At 35.4% G+C, this 21254-nt stretch overlaps 1 protein-coding gene across 1 annotated transcript; it reads left to right on the top strand.

Moving 5' to 3' along the window:
* The first annotated feature begins 8708 nt into the window (after window positions 1-8708).
* On the top strand, window positions 8709-14152 carry LOC114278495 (ferrochelatase-2, chloroplastic). The gene is made up of 9 exons (XM_082891862.1): window positions 8709-9195; window positions 9744-10074; window positions 10201-10344; window positions 10592-10693; window positions 11800-11903; window positions 12005-12131; window positions 12234-12386; window positions 12553-12653; window positions 13453-14152. Exons 1-9 carry the CDS (start codon window positions 9110-9112, stop codon window positions 13766-13768), a joined length of 1464 nt encoding a protein of 487 aa, XP_082747988.1. The 5' UTR covers window positions 8709-9109; the 3' UTR covers window positions 13769-14152.
* Window positions 14153-21254: the final 7102 nt, after the last annotated feature.

The raw sequence follows: 21254 nt of genomic DNA, 5'->3' as shown, positions 1-21254 counted from the left end.
TGTCTGTTCGGAGACATTTCAGCTTCTTTTCAGTCTCCCTTTCCACCATAGCATGGAATGTCTGAAAATGCTGGAACACCTCAGCTTTGGTCTTTAAGACATAAACCCATACCTTCCGTGATGCATCATCAATGAACGTCAGAAAGTATTTTCTACCACCCAACGATTCCACTTCAATGGGACCGCAAACATCAGAGTATACTCTGCTCAACAACTCTGATTGTCTTCTGGATGATGAATGGAAAGCTACTCTATGATGCTTCCCAAACAAGCAGTTGTCACAAGGATTTAATTTTGCATCTTTGGCAAAGGGAATAAGTGACTTCTTTGCCAAAATCTGTAACCCTTTCTCACTCATGTGACCCAGCCTTTTGTGCCACAAATTTGGTGAAGTCTCATCTTCTGCTGCGTTGAGACTATTTGAATTCACCTCCACATGAGTCTTGTATAGTGTGCCAATTGCCTGTCCTTTGGCTACCACGAGAGATCCCTTTTTCAACTTCCATATGCCTTTGCCAAAGTAGTTCTCATAGCCTTGTCGATCTAAGGCTATCCCTGAAATAAGATTCAGGCGTAAATCGGGAACATGCCTGACATCTTTCAACACCATTGTGCACCCAACTTTGGTTTGGATATGAACATCACCAATTCCCACAATTTTTGAAAAACTGGAGTTACCCATTTTCACTGTACCAAAATCTCCAGCTTGGTACGTACTGAGGAACTCCTTCTGGGATGTAGCGTGGTAGGAAGCTGCTGTATCTACCACCCACTCGGTGTCGTTGTCTGACATATGGAGGCATTCTTCTTTTTCAACAGAGAATAATGCAATATCCTCTGAGACAGAAACTGCAGTGGTCCCATCTTCGGTCTTTGGCTGTCTATTGCCTTGTTGTTGTTCTCCCTTCAAGGCATAGCAATACTTCTTTATGTGACCCTCCTGGCCACAATGGTAACATTTGAACCTTGGCCGGCTCGTTCCTTCTTTGAATTTCCCTCTGTCTTGAGATCTTCCTCTGCTGCGTCCTCTACTTTTGCTTCTTCCCCTGCCCCTGCCTCTGCTTTTATTTTCTGTGACGAGGGCATGGGATTGATCTCCACCCATTTCTTTCTTTCTTGCCTCTTCACTAAATAAGGCATCTGTAACCATGCTCATGGTCAGTTTCCCTTCTGGGGCAGAGTTGCTGAGAGACACCACCAATGTCTCCCAACTGTCTGGCAAAGAACTGAGCAGCAATAGGGCCTGCATTTCATCATCTAACTCCATTTTGACAGTTGTTAGTTGGTTCACCAAATTTTGAAACTCACTGGTATGTTCAGCAACAGAGATACCGCCTTTCAACTTCAAATTCACAAGTCTCCTCATCAGGAGGGCTTTGTTCCGAGCAGTCTTCGACTGGTACATGCCTTCTAACTTTATCCAGAGAGCATAGGCATCAGTCTCCTGTGCGACATGGTGGAAGACACTGTGATCAATCCATTGTCTGATCTGGCCAATGGTCTTTCGGTTCTTCCGCTTCCAGTCTTCGTCTTTTTCCGTTGGTGGTTTAACGCCATTAAGCTCAATGGGGTCAAACAAATCTCGGCAATACAAGACATCTTCCATTCTAGGCTTCCAAATGGCATAATTGGAAGCATTTAACTTTATCATAGAACCTGAAGTCGACGTTGATTCCTCCATCATACAATAATGATCGTTGGCTGAAAACCAAGTTTTGCTGTGGAGTCCGGACTGGTCAAATTAGCCGAAAAAGCACTTCGGATTGCCAAAATAAAAACTTCAAATTTTTCAAAACTTATTTGCAAAATCTGACCGTACGGATGTGTCCGGAATACTCCAAATAGTCGGAAACCACTATTGGATCACCCAAATCGGATCTCAAATGGCTTAGATCAAGCCAAAACAGATTGAATGGTTCAGATGGGCAGAATCTGGTGCGCCTGCGAAGCACCAGATTATTCCTCCGGTTCTGCTGACGTCAGCGGCTCAGTCAGCGGCTTGGTCAGCGGCTTGGTCAGCGGCTTGGTCAACTCGGCTTCGGCTCGGCTTGGGGCGCGCGTGCTGATGGCGCGTGTAAGGCACGCGCTGGTTCCTCAGTCGTCTTCCTCCTTGAACCGCGCGTGGAGCGCGTGTTTGAGAGTGGGATCACGCGCCGGGTGCCTGAACGGCGCGTGTGGGCGCGTGATGAGAGTGGGATGCACGCGCAAACTTCCAGGGGCGCGTGGGAGCGCGTGCGGCCTCCGTTTGGTGTCTGTTTTATATTTCTGGACTCCTCTCGTCGAGTCCTTGCTCCTGGTATGCTCAAAATCGGATTTCGAGCAATACGATTTCTGGGCAGTTTCGAAACAATACTCAGTTTTTCCGAAAAACGTACAACTTGGCTCTGATACCACTTTGTTAGGATCAAACACACACCCAGAAAAATATCACACACACACAGAGAACACAATATTTACGTGGTTCGGCCCAATGCCTACATCCACGGACAGAAATGAGAATTTTCACTAAAATGGAGCAAAATACAAAATACAGAGGAGGAGATGAAACTCACTCAACTCACAGCTCTTACTCTCCAATTTCTGATATCTCTCATCCTCTCCCTCCCGTCTCTATTTATACACAAAAGGAGTAGGTGGGAGAGCCTTCATTCTTGACTTGGGTAGCCTCCATTCTTGACCTTTGCTATGGTTGGTGGCTGCCAAGCTTGACTTGGTTGGTTGCCTTCCCATGTTTTTCATGCATGTGGGTTGGAACAACACTAGTTTCATTTTCATTTCAGTCGGGGCTTTGAGAGGAATTCCTTCTATTTCATTCCTAGTAAGGAAGGTGTGTGATCTATCTCTTGGTAAGCAATAGGCATTCTTACTGAATGGTTTCTTCTTCTTTTTAGTATATTGAAAATCATTAATTACAATATCACCAACAACGAAGGGTTGATGATGGCAGGAGATGGCTTCTAAACCATCTTATCGACTAGAGGAAACATTCTTTATATACTCTAATGTGATAAATAAATAAAAACACATGTAATTTATTCAGAGCTTAGGATTCCTTTGCATTACTTGTGTAGGTGAGAATGTTTAGATTATGACTCTAAATGCTAATCAATTGCAAATGGATGATGCTTTGACGCTAGAAAATCTCCTTGTGTCACCACACGTTAGTTTTGGAATTCTAATGCTAGAAACTCTCATTGTGACACTATGCCTTAGCTTTGGATTCCACTTGCCTAAGATATTGTTGATGTTTGGGACCAGAACACTTTCATGATTTGTGCTTTCCTTTCATGTAAGGAGTCATTTGTGTCTCTCTTCTTTGGGAATTCTTTTATGCCAAACATCATGTAGTTTTCATTTTTCTTGACACAAATTTTCATAGCCCCCATATCATCATGTCACTTCTTTTTCTTTTTTTTGGTCAAAAATATCATGTTAATAGAGAGATCAGCCCTACCTGGGTAATATCATTGATTAATATTGGCCTTCTTGTCAAAAACTTGTATGGTATTGCAGATCCTTTTAGGTTATATTTGATCATTTCGCCATCAATGTGCATTTTTTTTACTTTTTCTTTGTTTCATTCAAACCACATTGCTCTCCTAATGAGATTACTTTCTATGACTTTTTTTCTTTTTCTTTTTAATTATTGGAACTTTCAATCCAAGCTATTTGACAGTTTACCACATAATGGCGATCCCCTATTGATTTTTTGTTTGAGCATTGTCACATGGATATATCATTATTGGATTTGGCTTCTGCATCATTGTTGGATATCATTGCGGAAAACTGTTCAGTAGTCTGGAAACACTACTTTGACATGTGTACGTGATATTCTTGACTAATGAGCTTGTATAAAAAGGGATAGGTGAAACCAATTTTGCTTCCCACCCAGCCAACCAAGATGGATCAAGTCGACTTTATCCTTGTCATGACTACTACTTTTATTGATCCTGGAGCATTACGCCTAGATATTGAACCATGTGAGCCCTGACTTTTTGAACTCCACTAGTTACCATGTTTTATCTGTGCTCTATTGACAAGTACGAAAATTTTTTCTTTTTAGATATTTTTAAATTACAAGCTTCATATTTTTTTTATTAAAAGAAATGGATCAAATTTAAAGTCATGCCAAACCAAGCTGCCTTATAATATATCAACAATTCAAGTATAGTTTTCTAATTTAATTTGATTCAAAGGCAATAAATTAGAAGGAAAATGAAAAAAATAAAATAAAATAAAAAGGAGAAAAATGAGACCCAAATTCTTGGTTCAGTTGCCAAGAATATTGTAAAGAAGAGTTTATTTATATTATTTTGATTATTTGTGTAATAAAAATGAAAATAAAGTTATGAATTTTTATTTTATTATGCATGCAAATAAAATTTGTTTGATACTTCATTCTCTATTTCTTTCTCGTCTAAACCCACTTCTAACAATCTAAGAAGAGAAAGTGAAAAGGGAAGTGAAATAAAACAGCAGCACTACAAATATAGAATTATTTATTTAGAATTTATTCAGAAATGAGAATTAATGATTTAAATTTATTTCACTTATAAACTTATATTTTATTAATTTAATTTTCATCACACATATATATTCTTGATCAATTCTAGATTTCTAGAATCTGGGTCCCTAGTTTTTTTGAAAATAAAAACTTCTCGATTATTTTTGTCTTTTTTTTTTAAAAAAGTTTTATATCCTTTATCTTTTTTTTCCCCAAAACCAAACACAACAAAGAGAGATCAATAATTGATTCATGTTGATAGTTCAGAACCACGGTCCAACTCCACCGTCCCATTTGACTGGTGAAAGTGTAGACATTTTAACGTATATGAGATATTGAATAAATTGCAATAACGTCCTTTTAGATTTCAGAATTAGCTTTCTAAATTTTTCTTATTTAAAACAATATTATTGCACTTATCACATTTTTATACTATATTATGTTGGATCATTTTACTTGTTAACACAAGTATAATAAGTCTCACCACTTATATTTATTTCTAAAACAGTACTGACAATTAGACTGATACGTTATATTTATCTCTAAAGTAGTGTTAACAGTTAGATTGATATATCTATTATTTTTAAGAGCTTGCAATAAAATTGAAGACTTTGAAAATAAAATTTTTTTTTCTGTTGGACTATCATTATAGGTAAAGCTTATAACAATAAAAATAAAAATAAATAAATAAATTCCAAGTCATTTGTCAACATAATGGTTGTAAAAAGAAAATCTTGTTCATTCTTTTATACATGACTTTTAACAAGAGGGATCAATTTACTTGATTCAAAACAATACTACAAAATGCAGGTAGGTTCATACACTCACTTTCTATGAAGAAATTATTCAATATTTTGGAGGACATTTCATTTATTGACTGACAGTTTATACATTGTCATTTTTTAAATAATATTTTAATACAAAAGTGACGAATCCTATAATATAAACAAATAATTATTAATTTGTAACATCACTTAAATTTGCTGCAAGCAAGGGCATTGAATAATTTCTCCACTTTATGGGTTGTGTAATTAATGAATATGTTACTACTCTTATTCGATTCAAAATCTTCATGCGGTGGTGTACAAGTGCAATTTTTACTATTTTTATTTGATTTCAAAAACGTTATTAGTGGGAGAAGTTATTGGTTGGTCTTGGAATATCGTCATATGATGTTCCACGTGTATTTTAATTGGTGAAGAAGGTAGGACTCACGATTTTGAATTAAGTGATCGGAGAACATAAGAAGGTATAGGAGTTTGTAGTTGGCCAGAGATATGGTCACGTGACGCTCTTGGTGCGAAGCCCCTGATCTTTGCAATATTTTCTTTAACCCTTATTTGTAAATTATTTATTTATAGTCCCTCAATTTCTTAATTAATTACAATTTTAACCCTAGAATCAAAAACATATGCCAACCGAAAACTCGCAAACCCTAAATTGAACTCTGGAACTCAGGAACCATTTCTAGAACCATTTCTAAAACCCTAATAATAATTAAATTAATTTTCTAAGTTTTTCGGTTCTCAGTACAATTCGCCGTTTAATTCAAAATAAAGAAGCTTTAACTAAATTAAAATTTTAGATTCTAAATAAATTAAACACTACACTTAATTAAATGTTCAAATTCATAAATTAAAGTTAAATCCCTCACATTTTGATCAAATTACAAATTGACCTCAAGTTAGTACTATTATATATAAATATATAAATGTTGTACCTTTAAACTTTTTTAAATCTTTTGTACACAAAAATATCTAGAAATTGTACACAAATAATCAAAAGAAATTCCCTCAAATTATCATCTTTGGCCAGCCACCCTAGGGAAAGGAAATGCACACATCTTTTTCAAACAAAATCCATGAATCCATGGAAAAAGTGTTCTAGTATACCCCAAAACGTGGAATCTTGTTTCCACCTCAAGTTCTATTCTAACTAAAAGTCTAACTAGATCATGATTAATTGCATAATTAAGGTCTCTAATCATCCACTATTTCATTAAGTTCAAACTAAATCCAAAATATCTAATCCATTTTCAACAAATAGGCAAATTGGACCATTTGCACCAATTTTATTAAAAATAAAACCTCTCCCTTGGCATTTTGCACACAAGAACACACACTCAAACAACACCACACGGCTGAGAGGCAATAGAGGGTAAGAGAGTGAGCTTGGTGAAGGAAATGAGAAAGAGAATGTTTTGTTAGCAATTTAATCAAGTCTCAAGTAAGTCACATCACCATCTCTCATTCTATTTTCTTTTTCAAATACATGTTATTAGAAGTTTAAAATCATATTTTCAAATGTGTTGCAATGGTGTTCATGTGTTCAGAGTTGATGAGCTGAGCTTTGACCCTTCTTTTACTTGTATTTTCTCTTAATATATGTAAACTATCTTTTTCTTTCCATATCTCACATTATTTCTAAAGGCACACCATCACTCTAAAAATCTAAGTTATTTATACATTATTTAGTATGTTTTCATCACAAAAGAAGTGAAAAATTTCCCTTAGTTGGCTTCTCATTTCTTTTCTCACCAATCTTCTTATTTTTAGTATTATGCATGAAAAACCAATTTTTACTGCTAACTTTCAAAATTTCTATAAAAATGTAAGAAAATCTCTTGGACCTTAGTTTTATTTCAAAACTTCCTTAAAGAGTTAGCTTTCAAGGAAAATTGGTTTCATTGAAAAAGATTGAGCGATTTGAAAGAAATTTGATTTTCGTAACAATCGATGAATCTAGACAGAGTTGGAGTGTTTCTTAAATAACTAAAAATATAGAAAAGTTATTCCATTTTTGAAAAATATTCTGAAAACTAGATGAAATTCTCTACGAACCATAGGAAGGCTAGGCCCGGGAAAAATCTAAAATGGTTCTTTTGATTTTAATCCTTAAATGATACCGAATTTGGAAATTTATTTTTGCACTAGTGTTCTAAGCTTTTATCTTCGTGAATTTACTTATTACTATATAATCATGTCTTGGTATGATATTACATATGTCATGGTTATATACCTTTTATTTTAGTCCTTCGATGATGCTTATACTTATGCAAATTTATTTTTTTTATTTGCTTGTACCAACTAATTTAAAATATTAATCTAAACAGAAAACTTAATGAGGTGGCTAATGGGGTTACAATCATAGGAGTATTAGTATGAGATAAGGTTATATTTAAATTGAATTGGTTAGTAGGACGTGTTTTCTTTTGAAAGGTAAAGACCTGCGCAAATGGTTGTTTCGGAATCCTTAAACAGAGCGGTTCTATTCGGACTCTAGGTGGTTTTGGTGTGAGGTGGGAATGTGCAAGATCCTTATTTTACCGTATCTTTTGAGGTCCTCAGTTGGCGCTACGCGATGTGTAACTGTTGATAGGCATCCAAGGTAAGGTCTGCAAAACAGTAAAAGAAGGGGCATACTGAATAATCTGTGTCCGATTTTTGTAGTTTGGAGGATGAAGTCTCTTTGGGGGATTTCTAGACTACTGACAACTAACCTTGTAACCCTTGTTATTTACTTGAATATCATGTTTATTTCCCCTATTATTGTAATTGCTATTATGTATTAGATTAGGAAAAATAGATGGGGTATGTGTGCGCTTACTGGGCATTCAAAACTCATGGCATTTCATGCCAAGTATCAAAGAAACATACGAGGTCGATGAAGAGTTAGAGACATTTGAAGACTTGTGTTTGTTTTATAGAAAGTTCAAAGTCATTTTACCTATGAGTCTATTCGTGTTTTTATATATATATTTTTTTGGATTGTAATAGTAATGGCACTTATTTTGTAATTTAAGATTAAAAACAATGTAATTAATATTTGCTTTTGTAATCATATGCCTATTCGCATTACTTATGAGACCTTGTGTTAATACCTTTTAAGATCTGTCAAAAAAATAATTTGCTATCTAAGGTGGTTGTACTTCAAAAGGAGGTTATATTGACTTCTCCGGCCTTCTTAAAATCTTACTTAGCCTCCGTTTGGGAAGTGAGTTGGCTTTTTGGCTTTTTTGGCTATTTTAGCCTGGGCTAAAAAGCTTGGTTTGGGAAGGGCTTTTTGGCTTTTTGGCTTTTTTTTGTGAGAGAAGAGTGTAATGATTATGGGTTGGATGTGATGTTTTGTTTGTTGTGGCTAAAATAGCCTGTTTTGTCTTTTGTGGCTATTTTAGCCCCAACCCACTTGCCAAACACCACCTTAGCTATTGACCAAATGACTCTTTACTGACGTTGCCCTAACCCTTAAAGTAGAAATTGGAGCGTCAGCCTTGGATCAACTAATAATTTTTTCATGAGTGGTCTGTGCAATTTATCATAAATATAAGACCCTTTTAGAAATTAAATATCCGGAGTAGGAATAGCGGCGGCCCAACTACTCCCAAAGATATCCCGGGTGAGGATAGCTCCACGTCTTCCCCTCCCTTGAACGCGTAAACGGTTCGGTACTGAAACACAGCATTTGTATGTATATCTATGTCTATACATACATATAACTATATCTATCGTTCATAAACGGAGAGAGAGAAGCCCTAGAAAAACCTTCCCTTTTTCTTTCCCCATTTCTTGGAGATTGAAGCTTCCGATTCGACTGAGATTGAACGTCATGGACGCCACAGCAAGCTCTCGTGTTCTTCCCAATTTGAACCCACCCGGTTTGACTCTCCGCAATCCCAATCACAGGTCTTCATTGTAAGTTCAAACCTAATCAAAATTACTCATATTAGTAATATGCATACACACATTTGTCTATGTTTGTATGTTCGTGGTCTGTTAATTTTTGTGTCTTTTTACAAGTTTTTGTTGGTTATCAAGTTTGTTTGCAGATCAGTTGATTGTTGGTTGATTGAGGTGGCTTTGATTGATTTTATGTGATCATACAATTTGTTGATTGACTGTTTGCTCTAAATATCATTTTATTTTAATTTTAGTGGTTTTGTCTTGTTAATAATTATTACTAGTTTTACAGATTCAACTTGTTCATGGTGAGACTTACTTATTCCGCCCTAAAAACACCCCATTTTTTAATTATTTGTCTGTTTTTCAAGGAAAAAAGAAAAGAAATTAATGATTCTTTTCATTATGATATTTTTGCTAGTTTTGTATTCAAAACAATACACCTGTGGTTGAAGTTTATAATGAGGGATGGGGAGAATCTGTGGAAACAATGTATATTAGGATGTGCAATATGCTTGTGATCGTTCTAAATTAAGCTCTTGACTAAGTCATTCACATGACAGGCAATGCGATCAAACTAGAACTTTCATGTCGACTTCCTACCGTGCATCTCAAGGATCTGGTCAAGCATACTTGGTTTCCTGTTCAAACTCAACTGATAAACAAAGTGGCATTATTTCGGAATCATATCATTGTGGTCCTGTTCAGAAGAGAAACCTAAGTGGGCAAACATTTTGTTCTCTGGGAGGATTGACATATCCTGGAACTGGAAGTGCTATTGAATCTGCTTCACATGCTACAGAAGAAAGGGTTGGAGTGCTGCTTCTTAATCTTGGAGGACCAGAGACACTTCATGATGTTCAACCATTTTTGTTCAATTTATTTGCAGATCCGGTATATGAGCCTAATGTTACATGCCCTTCATTTTTTTATTTTAAATTTTCTTTTCTTGACATGATGTGATAATAAGTCTATAACATGCTTAGGGGTTAAGCTAAAGACTCTCGTAACTTGAAACAGGATATTATACGTCTCCCTAGGGTCTTCCAGTTCCTCCAGCGGCCATTGGCACAACTAATTTCTGTGCTACGTGCTTCCAAAAGTAAAGAAGGATATGCTGCCATAGGAGGTGGCTCACCTCTGCGAAAGATAACAGATGACCAGGTAAGATACATGCCTGCTGACTACAGCTGTGGTTGTGTTCATATGAAGATGAGTTTAGCTGATAGCCTCCACTGTTCTGGTTCTTACCTATTTTCATGGGCTAATGTTATTGTTTTTCACTTTCTCAGGTTTTTTGTTGTTGTTGTTGTTGTTGTTGTTGTTGTTGTTGTTGCGTTTATCTGGCCATCTATAATGTATTATGTAATATGTACTTGCTGTTGTGCTAACAGTTTGGTATCTCTTTCAGGCAATTGCACTTAGAAACGCATTGGAAGCAAAGGAAATGCCTGTAAATGTCTATGTTGCAATGCGATATTGGCACCCATTTACTGAGGATACTGTTCAGCAGGCAAGTGTTAAACAATGTCATTGTCATGTAATATTTTTGTTTGCTCTGTTGTCATCAACTTGTTTGTGATTCATTTTCACCTACTATGTATCCTTCTCTGAATTTTTGTTGTGTTAGCAGTTTCCATTGTATTGATCTCTGCCACATATGCTTGTCGTGCTTTGTGTTTCTAGGTCTATAAATAAGTAAAAAGGTTTGTTTTTTATTTCTTCTCTTGTTTTTGGTCTAAAAAGTTAGGTTCACTGAAGGTAAATCAAACAGAATAATTGAAAAAAAATTAGAATTTATTTTTTTACTCACCTTTTTATACCTACTAAACAGTGTGCAAGAACTCATCTGGTCAACTTCTGGAAATACTATGCTTATTATCTTTCTGTTTGAACAAGTTATTCATACTATAGTAATGTGACCAAAAGCTCGTATCCCTATTCACTAATGGACTAGCGACGTATCGAGATCCGTTGTTTGCTAGTTGTTTTTAGCCTAGACTCTCTCCTGATAGTTAAAATTCTTGGGCCTTTATTCCTTTGAATCAAGGTTGATATTTTTTGGGGTGCACGTAAGATTTTCAGTCTTGTGCATTATGGGAATTGGGGTGTTGGCAGACTGAGAATTTTGTTAAACAATTGATCAAATTTTTTCCAATTATTGATAATTTGGAACTCCTAGCTTGAATTCCAAACTAAAAAATATGCTCTAATTGGAATTGAAGATCAAAACTATCAGTTACAGAGAGACAAATAAAGAACTAAGAAAAACTCATTGTTTTATGCACCAGAAACCCAAATATGGATTTTGGAATATCTCCTCATCAAAATATTATATCGATATGTTTATTATGTTGTTATTTCTCCAAGAGGCTCTATTCTCCAATGTTAATCAATGGCTTTTGCTGTACGTGTACCAGAAAAGTATCCAGTATGAAGAGAAATCAAACCAAGCCTTAATATGAACAGCAGATAATATATTTGTGAGAAATTAAGTCACACCATACACTTGATCACACAAGTGTGATCAACCTTACAACTACTCCCTGATAACATTCCCTGTCACATATTCAATATATTCAAGTCAAAATGGTGACATTTCTCCTTTATCCACATCAGATTAAGAGGGACAGGATTACAAAGCTTGTTGTGCTGCCACTTTATCCGCAATTTTCAATCTCCACTACTGGGTCAAGCATTCGTGTTCTGCAAAACATCTTCAGGTAAAATTTTGCTTCATTGTCTAAACTTCTATTTTTTGCTAGCATGCAAGTGTTATTTTTTGTCCGGCACATAGTATATCTAATCCTGAGTTATATGTCAGGGAAGATGCATATTTGTCAAGAATGCCTGTTTCAATTATACAGTCCTGGTATCAACGAGAAGGATATATCAAGTCTATGGCTGACTTGATTGAAAAGGAGTTAGAGATTTTCTCTACGCCTGAGGAGGTGGGTTTTTGACTTATTTGACATCATTTCTTGATGCTTTGTTGTTGGTTGAATTGTTGCTGCTGCTAGTATGCATGGCTTAGTTTTCTTATGGTATTCCAGGTCATGATATTCTTCAGTGCTCATGGGGTTCCAGTCAGTTATGTTGAGGATGCAGGAGACCCATACAGAGATCAGATGGAAGAGTGCATTCACTTGATAATGCAAGAGTTGAAATCAAGACATATCAACAATGATCATACTCTTGCTTACCAGGTTGGTTCTTGAATATAATCTATTAGTTTCTGGCTGTTTCCAAGCTTTGCATGGTTAATAACTCCCTGTGTCAGTAATCATAATTTCCACATAGCAATCCCCTGTGGGTATTTGACATGTTTGGTTTTTCACATTTTTTATTTGTTTTTTCCTCCATGTATGATAGAGTCGCGTTGGGCCTGTACAATGGTTGAAGCCCTACACTGATGAAGTACTTGTTGAGCTTGGCAAAAAAGGTGTGAAGAGTCTTTTGGCTGTTCCTGTAAGGTATGGCATTAATGATTAAGTTGCATTCATGGGTTTTTCTCTTACTATTGACATATTTCTTGAAAATACAATATCACCTTTACCATGATTTGGGCTTGACTTCTACAAATGCATTTTGAAGAATGCACCGCTTAGAGCTCTAATTCTGTTGTTTTAAATTTGTTGAGCTCCATAGTTTCCATGTGTTATTCTTTCTTGTCTGGTCCTCAACCTGATCGTGGGCCATCCTTCTCGTTTAACCATCTTAGATGAAGTTTATAGGCTTTACCTTTTAGATGTTTACATTGGTACGAGTTACTTGTTACTTTCAGAATAGTGCAATGGATCAGATGCATAGGTTGAATGCCTTGCTTTATGTATGGTTACCTGTGATTAGGTATATTTTTTGAAAGTTTCGAGGACTTTACAACATGCAACCTGAATTTGTTTGCCCAATACCATCTCTGGATTTGGTGCCGTGGCTATTAGGGAATATACACTGCAAGGACCTTAACCTGATATCTCTTACTAATATTACTGCTCCCACAATGATGTTACTACTCCCACAATGATGATGGTAACAACTAAAGTTTTACCCTATTCATTAAATAACTGAAAAATGACTTGACCTGGTAAGTGAATGAAGGTGGTCGCCTGGGGATTGGCCTTGACTCATTTTTCTGATTTATTTTTGTCATTCTTGAAACAGGACAGGAATTTTGTTGTTGAATTTTTTGTTACTCAATATGATTTTACCTAATAAAAGGGGATAATAGGGAAAAACAATAAACTCGTAGTTTTTGTGCTTCTGAATTTGCAGCTTTGTGAGTGAGCACATAGAGACTCTTGAAGAGATTGATATGGAGTACAAGCACTTGGCTCTTGAATCTGGCATTGAAAATTGGGGCCGTGTTCCTGCCCTAGGTTGCACCACTTCCTTCATTACAGATATGGCCGATGCAGTTATTGAAGTCCTACCTTCAGCCACAGCCATGACAACCTCAAGTACTAATTCTGAAGAAAGTGACTATGATCCAGTTGGTTATGCTATCAAAATGTTTTTTGGCTCAATCTTGGCATTTGTTTTGCTCTTATCACCAAAAATGATCATGGCATTTAGGAATCATGTCCTTTAAAGGTTATTAAGATATTGAAAGCACTGCTGATATACAAAGCTATAGTTACAGAGAATAATAGTTGAAAGTCAAGGCATGGTAGTGGAGTCATTGAAACTTTCTCCAAGGCTGCTCTTGGGATTTTTCCATTCCCATTTTTTGTTCTTTTGTTTATCTTGCTTTCGTTTGCTTTTCCAGGGAAAAGAATATCTTAATGAGATATTTGAGATTTTGAGATGTTATTTTTGTAAGTACAGAATACTCTGATCCGTAAAAGTTGCACTTCGGGCTCATTTGGCCTTTGTATTTTGGAAGTATGCAAATCTTTGAGAAGTTGAATTGCAAGTCTATATGATGTAATGAAACAAGTTCAATGAAGTAACCGTTAGTACCCATGTTGGGTGATTTGTTCTGTGTCTTTAGCAGAACTGTTTTTTTTTTTTTTTTCTTTAGCAGAACTGTTTGAATCCAACAAGTGCAGATTAACATTTTAATGTCATTCGTACAAAGTTTTCGGGAGCTTTATTGGTGATTTCCCATAGCTCCTGTGATTCAGAGTGAATGTGAATAATGGGAACTTATCAAGTTGAAATTTCGGTTTTAATTTTTATAGTTTTTAAGTTTTCAACTCCATTCAGTTCTGCTGGCTTAAGAAGAGGTTGGAGAAGAGAAGCATTTTTATGCACAACTATGGAGACAAAAGCGAGACCGATGTTTTGGTCATGTTGTGAACTTTGTTACACTGGAAAAAAATGTTTGATGGGTAGTTGAGCTGTTTCGGCCCCATCAATCATCCCCAAGTCCAGTCCCACATTCTAGTAGCTATATTTGTTTTTTGGTACATCAGATGCCGGAGCCCATCTCTGGCTTGACATTTGAGGACTGCTTATTTTTGAACGATTAAACCTGTATGATTAGCACATTTCTTCGACATTTTGCACACTATGTATTATACAATCCAAAGGAAAATTCTCTACATAACATTTGGCTAAAGCAATATTCATCACTTTCATCAAGTACAAATAAGAAAGGGTACGATAAGGGGCATTGTTCAGAACAAATGTTGCATTTGTGTTTTTGGTATTACATAGTAGAAAGCCTTTAGGAATAAATAGAATTTTCTGAAAGTACATCTTAACATACAGCCCTGCTATCTGAACAGACCTCCAAATCAATAATCAAGTTTTTGACAAGAATCAATAATCAAGTTTGCTGCCCAAAAAGCCCAACCAAATACACACTAAATTATAGTTGAAAAACAATGCAATTACATCAATAATCAGGGCATGAAAACTTATTATTGGAATAAACATCACTGAATAGAGGAATTAATAACAGAGACCTCACCACATGGGGTAAAAGTAATGCAATGGATCAAATCAAATATGAATTAATAAATAATATATATATATATATAGAGAGAGAGAGAGAGAGGGAGAGCGATATACAAAAATAGCAATGAGCTTAGCAGGAAACAAGAGAAATGTTGGGAGGCTAAAACTTGAGATTATTGCTGCAAATGAACTTTGCTCCTTACTATAAGTTTTACAAATTTTCTGCAGAAACAAATAAAATGTAGAATGTACTGTGTGGTCATTGACTGAAAAACTGATAGGAAGAAGGAAATTTCCAGCTGCTCAACTATTAGAATACCTAAACCACATTTTCTTGAGGCAGTTAGACATGGTAGCCAGTAATTTTAAACCCTCTTCCTATAATCTCGCCAGCACAAAACCAGGCAAAGCACTCTAGCCCAAAAAGAGCAGCGACTTCATCTCCTGCCTGTTCTTCAACAGTTGCTTGACATAATCAAGTTCCCTCCAGAATGATTCATAACGACCAGGAACGCTGTCCTCAAGAACCAATCAGAAGCACAGGCTGTTTTACTCATTGCACTTGGCACGATAAGATAAAATAGTAAACTACAATACTAATTTTCTTTCCCAATAGTCTTAGGAAGATGATCATTTTGTTCACTAGAGTCGAAAGATCATTTCATACGAAACAATAATTTATGAATTTGTTGAAAAAGGGTCCAGTTTTAACAAAATAGTGCATAAGGCAGGGTTCATCATTTAATGTAGTCATGCCTGGTTGAACCTAAAAGTTGGAGTCATATAAGAGGAAAACTAGCTACAAGAGAGAAGAAATTAAGAATATTTACATATTTTTTAATATTGAAGTAGAACATAGAGGATACTCCAGTAAACCATTAATACATTGAAAACTCCAAACTACAAGGAAATTTTCAACTTTGGTCCTATGCCTCTCATGACGAGTAAAGTCGCCTTGCCTCAAGGGTGCCTCGATGTGCCTAGGCACGCCTTGATAACACGACTTGAGCTTACAGTCACTTGTATTCAGAATTAACATATAATTTGGAAGTTGTTGGGCAAGCGAGGGAGGTAGTTGGACTCAAAGGACAAGTCAACCTAAGCCTGAACTACAGACTCCGCAGCCCAATACGTTTCTTAGGTTTGGTCCCAGTTTTTTCTGTTAACTAAATTGTTACAGTTGAGTAATATTTGCTTGAATGTAGAGCATCATTGATAAAACAACTCCCTTAACCATTGAAATTGCCAAAAGCCATGAGCAAAACAGGCTGTTCTATCAAAATGTTAGCCTTTGTTCAGATCCAACACAATCTTCAGGCCTATAAAACAAGACTAACCAAAGTAGGTGAAACTTTGGCAACTTAGCTGATATAAAATTTTAGGATAAACAAGATGAGATTTAGCTAGGCAATGCAACATAATTTGCTTCCATGAACCTATATGGGTTAATGAGACATGTCAACTGTAGAACTAAGATTCCTACTTTCTAAATCCAGCCCCAAAAATGACACAACAAAACATCTTAAAGGAATCTCATCAATAAACATGATCGATTCAAAACATATATTGTAGATATATGGAGAAAATTAAAGTTTAAGTAGGAGTAAATGTACAATCTGGCAAGTCGAGTGTAAAACACTTGATTTGCCAAATGCTGGCATTTCTCCACCATAGGTGGCTCCTGGATGTATTGTTTGTTCTGCTCCATCAGCTGCTTGTAGTAGGAACATCCGTGCTTGGAAACAAGCTTTGAAGCCTCAGTTACCTTTGATTGCAATAGATGCAACATTGATGCCATAATTTCCTCACCTAACACAAAACACATTTTCAAAACTATACCCACCATTTGCAAGACTTCAATTCCTTACTCTTTTTTCATTACATATGTCATCCCAAAAACTTTAACAAATTCCAAAAATAAACACGAAGCGATAAAAGAATGAAACTCCAATTATGACATTTAGGTAGTGTTCAGTTCACTGGAATGAAACGGAATGGAATGATCATTCCATCGAAATATTCATTCCCAAGTTTGGTTGACTGAAAGAATAATAACAAAATGCATTACAAATAGAATCATCATTCGAGATTTGAAGGGAATGGTCATTCCATTCCATTCCAACTCATTCCACTTAACCAAATAAAGCATTAGGAGCCAGAATAAACCTTTTGACCCCTCATTGCTTTTACATTTTGGAATGGTTATTGAAATTCAGTGCACAATCCATTTTGTAGTTTGCTTTGAAATGAGATTTAATTACAGAATTTTGGTCCTTCATAGCATACCCAACAAATTTCAACCACCAAACAACTATTTGTGAACTTCAAATCTTCAGCAACTATGAACAACATCATTCAATTTCAACCATAATGATAGTGAATTCAAAGATCAATTACTCTTCTAACACAATCAATATGATAAAATTCTTGCAGAACCAACGAAGATGCACACAAAAATTAAACATATAGAGACCACAAATGAAATGCTTACACACTATGCATAAATATAGAAGTGTATACGTATATACAAAATCATCAATCAATATATAGCAGAATCATAGAGATAGGGTTGCAAATGAAGCGAGTTGTTCATGAACAAGCTTGGCTCGGCTTGTTAAGGGCTTAGTTCAGCTCGGTTCGTTTAGTAAATGAGCCCAGCTCGAGTTCGCATAAACTCGACTCGTCAAGCTCGGCTCGTTTATCTTTATTTAAATTATATAATAAATATATTATTTATATATTAAATGATATAAATAATATTTTTTATTTAAATAATATTTAAAAAAAATTATCGAGCCGAACTCGAGTTTCATTAATATTAACGAGCCGAGCCGAGCTCGAGCTCAGTTCCTTATTGAGCTGAGCTGAGCTCGAGCTCGATAAGTAAACGAGCCAAGCTTGAGCTCAGCAAAACTCGTTCGTTTGCAGCCCTACATAGAGATGAGTTTCAATTCAAACCTTTGCTCTTTATTAGATCTCTGTTTGTGACTTATGAGAGAGAGAGAGAGAGAGTAGGGTTTCGCAAGCTTATGCTTTTGCTTTGCGGTTTGGTTATCCCTCCAATCACTCCCTCTCCAGTTTCAACAATTATCATTATAACAAAATTCTCCAATTTTCTAAAAATATTTCCAAATTTTTCTTTACATTTTTTTTAAGCATAAGAATGAATCTGATTTATGTAAAGATTTATTGATTTTTTTTATAATTTTAAATATTTTTACACATTTTTACACATTTTTTGATTTTTGGATAATTCTTGTAAATGAGAGCTTATAAATTTATTTTATTTTACACATTTTTATTGTCAGAATTTTTTTTCCCCAAAATAAATGCAGACATCTTTTTTTTTTTCAATGAATTATTCTTATTTTTAATAATTTATTAATCTCCATGTGTGATTATGTTTAATGAACTTAGTGTTTTTTTGTTTTTTTTCCTGAAATAGCGTTAGTATGTTAGTATAGTTATATTACAGTTAAAGGGTCACTGTTGCTACATCAACTCGAACCCTGGACCTCCCACTCACTACACCCTAAGGTGTAGCTACTAGACCATTGGCCACATCCCAATGTCTAACTTAGTTCAATTGACTATTTTTGTACATTCTCAAATAAGAGCTCAAGTAGTAAATGTTTGCCCAAGTTAAAATTAATTATTTCTTTTCTATTGCGGATTTATTTATTTGTCATAATGTAGTTATTTATTTTTATTGGACTTTTATTGACTATAAGATTGGTTTGGCTAATGTTTTTAGCTATCTTGTAGCATTTTATTCAATCAGTAATGAACTTACTTTCCTTGTTTGTAGATCAGTTGTACAACTAAACCTTGTTTTATTACTCTGGTGGTTGATACCAAGCTGATTTGTTTATGCCCATTAAAGAACCTTGAGATGTTAATCCATGAAAAATGATTCCAAAAATTCAAAATAGCTCATACATGATGTAACACCCCACCAATATCATTTACATAGAACAGTTAAAAGTACAGTCTTCACATACACAACGCAATTCCATTCAAACATTTCTTTCTCATTGAACTACAGATTTTTGATTACAAAACAGTTACAAACTACATATCTCTGTTCAGTGAGCTAGAGGGGATTTCAAAACAATTACATTACCCTGCTAGTTTGCTAATTACATTGAGACATTTTAAACAAAATTACAAAACTTAAAAGAAAATAAAAAATAAAAAGAAAAAAGAAAAAGGGTTCCATAGTTTTATTACAATGTCAAGTTCACAAAAGGTTATATTTTAAACAAAAGAAAAGAAAGTTAGTTAACTCTTCATCTTCATTGACGGTTTTGGGGCTCTTCATTTCCTGAAATGTTAGTAAAACAGGAATGAACAATTTTGCCCAGTAGAGAATAACTTTAACTAAGTATATAAGCATTTGATTTAAATATGCATGACCTTTATTTATGCCCAAAAGTTTGTCATTTTAAAAAAATATTTATTACACATCACACAATTCGCATTCAATCTCCACATTTTTCTGTCCTCACACGGATGGCTTGTGGACGCCTCAAACCTTTCCACTTTTGTCGTACTCACACAAACCGGTCAGTGGACACCTCACAACATCCCCACATTCACCGCTCTCACACGGACTGGGCAAGTAGGCACCCCAAACACAACCCCACATTTGTCGCCCTCACACGAACCGGGCAAGTGGGCACCTTAAACACATTCCATAACATTTGCATTTTGTAAAACAAAGTATAACGCAGCGGAATAAAAATTATGGTCATACCTTTAGAACAGAGTCTGAATTGAAGGATCTCGTGGGTAAATCACGTGCTTCCTGAATCTAATCAGTCAACCCAGCAATGGAGTGATATTACAATAGTGAATATCACCCACACAAATCACAGTGCAAATGGCTTTGATCGTTGGTTTTTGGAAGAGAGTCAGTATATGGGAAAAAACTCAAACATACGTTGTTTTTCTCTTAATCACCCATATCCCATATTATCAGATATATAATATGTTTATCTCATTTATCCATATCAGTTATATGAGATAATATAAGATATATCATCTATCCATATCAATTATGTGATAGATATATATATATATATATATATCCTGAGTGGTTATCCAAATTGGTTTGAATTTGAATTCAAAACCCATTTGGATAAGGTTCAAAAGATTCAAAGAGTCATGCCACATGGGTGCCCATTTCTAAGACATTTTTCACACAATACCAACAATCACAAGGATTCTCCAATTTTACTTATCAATTATCCATTTCATCAAATTCATGAACAGTCCCTTAGGGTTCATATGAAAATTTGGGCTTTTCCATACCAATGTTTAATTTCTTTGATTCAAGTATGTTTACTCACTATTTCATAGTTGATTTCATAATCCACAATCAATTTCACAAAAACACTTTATCACACAAAACCTTTATATATATATATACACATCATTCATCTTGCTAGTTCCATGCATCTTAAGATTCACACCTATTTAGACCAAAATGTGAATATACAAGAGTAAAGATATTCCTACCTCAAGGTTGTACAATGAAAGATCACAATGAGCTTCCGAAATACCACGATCTATTTGGCTCAAAACGTAGCTCTTGATGAGGAGAATAACTTTAATGAAAGCCCAAGGATTGATTCTTGCTCTATCTAGATGAAATCTAGAGTTTCCTAACTAGGGTTTTGGAAAGATAGCTGTTAAAGAGAGAAAGAGAGTGAAAGAAATGATTTGGGAAAGTGTTTGGATCGCAATATAACTCTGTTGTCCAGACCAGACCGCTCAAGCGAACTTTCCTTCGCTTGAGCGAAGTGCCAAAATATAAAGGGACCGCTTGAGCGGTAAACGCAAGGTCTCAGAAGTTTTGTAGAGCTATAGTGAAAATACTGAAAGCTTACATTCTTTGCTCGAGCTACCATCCCTTCACTTGAGTAGTATCGCATGCAAACTTGCGAAATACTGGGAGCTACAAATCTCCGCTCGAGCAGTCACTAGCCTACCCCCCTTAAGGAATTTTGTCCCCGAAATTTGCATAGTTCCTACAAAAACAATTCTAACAATTCCCAAGAAGATGGATATCACTATAACAATAATCTCAACCATCACTACTTCTCAAATCAAAGCTAACTTCAAACACATACATGGAAATTTAGAGTTCTTTTATTTACATTCCTTTACAA

The sequence above is a fragment of the Camellia sinensis genome, chromosome 10, assembly GCF_055761805.1.
Source record: "Camellia sinensis isolate YWXY chromosome 10, ASM5576180v1, whole genome shotgun sequence".
Taxonomy (NCBI): domain Eukaryota; kingdom Viridiplantae; phylum Streptophyta; class Magnoliopsida; order Ericales; family Theaceae; genus Camellia; species Camellia sinensis.
Note: the sequence above shows the minus strand (reverse complement) of the source record. Positions and strands in the feature narration are given on the sequence as shown.

Bases quoted from the DNA above. Each gene is read 5' to 3' on its own strand.
- LOC114278495 (XM_082891862.1), top strand. From the start codon at position 9,110: ATGGACGCCACAGCAAGCTCTCGTGTTCTTCCCAATTTGAACCCACCC. The intron at 10,345-10,591 runs GTAAGATACATG...TATCTCTTTCAG, and splicing joins GAAAGATAACAGATGACCAG to GCAATTGCACTTAGAAACGC. The intron at 10,694-11,799 runs GCAAGTGTTAAA...TATCCACATCAG, and splicing joins CTGAGGATACTGTTCAGCAG to ATTAAGAGGGACAGGATTAC.